Here is a 3066-nt window from a genome sequence, read left to right on the forward strand (position 1 = left end):
ATATGCCTCTGAGTGACACTACCGCCGATACTAATCCGAGTAGTCTTGCCTGCGCCGTTACAGGAACGGGTGCTGAGCCGTTACACCGAGGTGGAGACCCAACTTACCACGCTAACCTATAAGCAGATTTTGAAATAACTATTAAGAGATATTAAATAGTTAATAATATAGTTAATACTAATATAATTAACTGACTATAGATTATTCTATAATTTTTAGTAGATATAGTTAATAATTACTTTATATATAGTATAAAGTAGTATTATTATCTTATAAGCTTAGAAATTACTCAAACTAAGAAGTAATTTATATTTAGCTACACTCTAGCTTGTATAGACGTTTATAAGATTATCTTATAATACTATACTTATTATAGTACTTATTTAAATAAGAAAAAACATCGATTAGATCTATTAAAGTATATAAAGTTTATAATTATAATGATAAGTTTAAGAACTAGAGACAATATATAAGGGGCTGCGCTCCGGGGAGCAATCGCGAGGTATATAAGAGGTTATATTCGATAAGGAGCTATCTACTCTGCTTACGTGGTGTTTATTTACTTGTCGGAGAAAGGTTATGCCGGAGTATCTGAGCGCATTGTCTGAGCGCGCAGCTCGAACCGAGATTCCATCGAGGAGCTATCCAAAAGGGCGTTCAGCCCGTTACACAATAGAATAGAAAATTATAGTAATCAAGAGTAAAGTGTGTAAAGATGTCTCTCTATCTTAAGTCTATATAAGTAGATCTTTTATTTTAGATTACTATGAAGCAAACTTAGATGTTTAATTAGTATCTTTTCTCTTCTTATAGAAAGTTTTATATATCTCTCTCTTTTCTTTATAATATGATAACTACAAGAGAGATTAAGATAACAAGAGGTGCGTTAGAATCCTCTAATTCTACTTGATAGATCTAGTTGTAAAAAATTTAAAAAAACTATTCTATATTTAGTAACCTTTACTCTTATTTTAACTATTAAGTTCTGCCTCACCCCCCTCTCTATCTGCAAAGAGTGAATGTGCTAACAAACGATGCAGATCCCACAGGATTAGGTAACGTCGCAAGTTAGCGCTTAAGAAGGAGGTATAGTATAGAATTTTCCAACTGTCTATGTATATATATCTCTTATTCTCGTCGTAACGAGTCTTCTTTTTCTGCATCCGAAGACGAAAGGTGCTTTCGCAGGCATCTAGACACTTTTTCGCTGTAGAAACAAGTTTAGTTGAATTCATCTCTCTTTTATAACCCTAATCCTAACCCTAAGGCTTCGCCCCCCTGCCGCTTATCGGCTTATGCTTGACCTACCCATTTCAATAGCATCATGTACAAGCCTCAGCCCTAGCCCTGGTGTGGCCCCTTGAGTATCTCCTTAAAGCCCGCAATCTGCACATACATCCGTAGCAGTTCCCGCGGCCGCTATACACGCTGCTATTACAGCGGGCTCTATCTCTGGCGCAGCAAAACAAGCAGCACAGGCTGCAACAGCGCCAGCGAACGCTGATGCGCAGCCTAGAAGTATATTAATGAGACGGTACTCTCTACTAGATTCTGGAGAGTTTTCTCTGGCTGTACACTTACCGAGCCAATCGCACTGCAAAATGATGAGGTTGTGGGCAACGCAGCATTCGTGAGCATAATTTTTGAACGTTTCACAGCCCGCTCTCGCCGCACCAGGTGAGAACTGACGTCATAGCTATTATTAGCTCTAAATTCAATATGGCTAAAGGTGTTAATAGTACACTATTTCAGTAGTAATTAGTATATTATTGCGAGAAAACAGTACGCACGGAGCCCGTGAGAGACTACACTTACTACATGGTTAGTCATACCAATACCGTCACATTTGTGGGTAAGTCTATGATTACGGTCTACGCTAGCGGCTTGGCCGATAAGTAGAATGAACGGTATAGCCCAGCTAAGAAGTTGCATTTTGCTAGCCGTTACTAGTTTTTGAGCGAATTTAGATAGAGATAAACAAGAGTTACTTAATCAAAAGACTAGGTCGTTATAAGCGTTAGCAAAAGATTTGAAAGCTTCAAAACACTCTTAAGAATAGAGCTTGTTGTAAGTAGAAGATAATGTGCGGAAATTACTTACACTTTATATAGTTAACAGCTTCAGAATCTTACTGGACATATATTATAGATCGCATCTGCCGAAGAGTTTAGAAACTAACGCATGGGTGGAAAATTACCCGCGAGTCTACAAGGGATACTCCGTCTAGGAGTGTTAGCTAATCGCGAGCAAAAACTTTGTAACGTCGGAGTGATAAAACCGATGCCTATGACCTTCGTATTTCCTAAAGATACGCGTTCAACACGCTGAAGCAAAGTTTAATCAACCGAGCTCCAAACCTTTACAGAGCAAAGGTTACTCGCTAATCAGGACTAGATTGTCTTAAGCGTGTTGTTTTGTAGATGCTGGTCATAGTATAGCCAATTAAGTAACAGCTAAAGCGGGACAGCCGTGGTGAGATATGAAGTCTAATCAGCCGGGAAATCCTAGTAATAAGCAGCACACGTAAGCATGATATCTTCAATAAAGTCTAAAATCCGTGTAAAAGTCAATGACCTTCCCCCTGTAGGTGAAATCTTATTATTGCAGCTTTCGCTGCATATTACAATCGGTTTTAGAGGGGGCTGTTACGATATAAGGTGAATTGCTTACAAGTAAGTATTATGTATAATAGTATAAGAATCTAGATTACTTTTAGATCTATTTAGACTTAGATATAATCTTAATAGATAGTTATACTATAATTTAAATACTATTTTTAGCTATAATAGCGTAGGTAAAACTACTTAGATTAGTACTAGGAGTAGAACTACTTGGAAGTATATAGAAGTGCGTACTGTATTTAATACCTCTTGATGTAAATATTATAGCACGATTGTTACACGGGGTTGGGTGCTGATACTTCTCTAAGCTCGATCCGGGTTAGGGCGAGTGAGATGGTGTGAATGTAACTGCGCAGGCAAGACTACTCGGATTAGTATCGGCGGTAGTGTCACTCAGAGGCATATAGGAGTGCGTAGGACATTAAACGAGCCTTAATTTAAATAG

The 3066-nt window shown here is 38.1% G+C and overlaps 2 protein-coding genes across 2 annotated transcripts; one reads left to right on the forward strand and one right to left on the reverse strand.

Moving 5' to 3' along the window:
* Positions 1 to 2: 2 nt before the first annotated feature.
* Positions 3 to 681, forward strand: COCVIDRAFT_116848 (hypothetical protein; the record flags this gene model as incomplete). The annotated part of the gene is made up of 2 exons (XM_014694529.1): positions 3 to 79; positions 597 to 681. 2 exons carry the CDS (start codon positions 3 to 5, stop codon positions 679 to 681), a joined length of 162 nt encoding a protein of 53 aa, XP_014550015.1.
* Positions 682 to 1192: 511 nt separating this feature from the next.
* COCVIDRAFT_21379 (hypothetical protein) lies at positions 1193 to 1932 on the reverse strand (the record flags this gene model as incomplete). The annotated part of the gene is made up of 4 exons (XM_014694530.1): positions 1193 to 1207; positions 1397 to 1512; positions 1582 to 1684; positions 1816 to 1932. The coding sequence occupies 4 exons, from the start codon at positions 1930 to 1932 to the stop codon at positions 1193 to 1195; spliced, it is 351 nt and encodes a 116-aa protein (XP_014550016.1).
* Between the last annotated feature and the right edge of the window lie 1134 nt (positions 1933 to 3066).

The sequence above is a fragment of the Bipolaris victoriae genome (assembly GCF_000527765.1).
Source record: "Bipolaris victoriae FI3 unplaced genomic scaffold scaffold_355, whole genome shotgun sequence".
Lineage (NCBI taxonomy): Eukaryota > Fungi > Ascomycota > Dothideomycetes > Pleosporales > Pleosporaceae > Bipolaris > Bipolaris victoriae.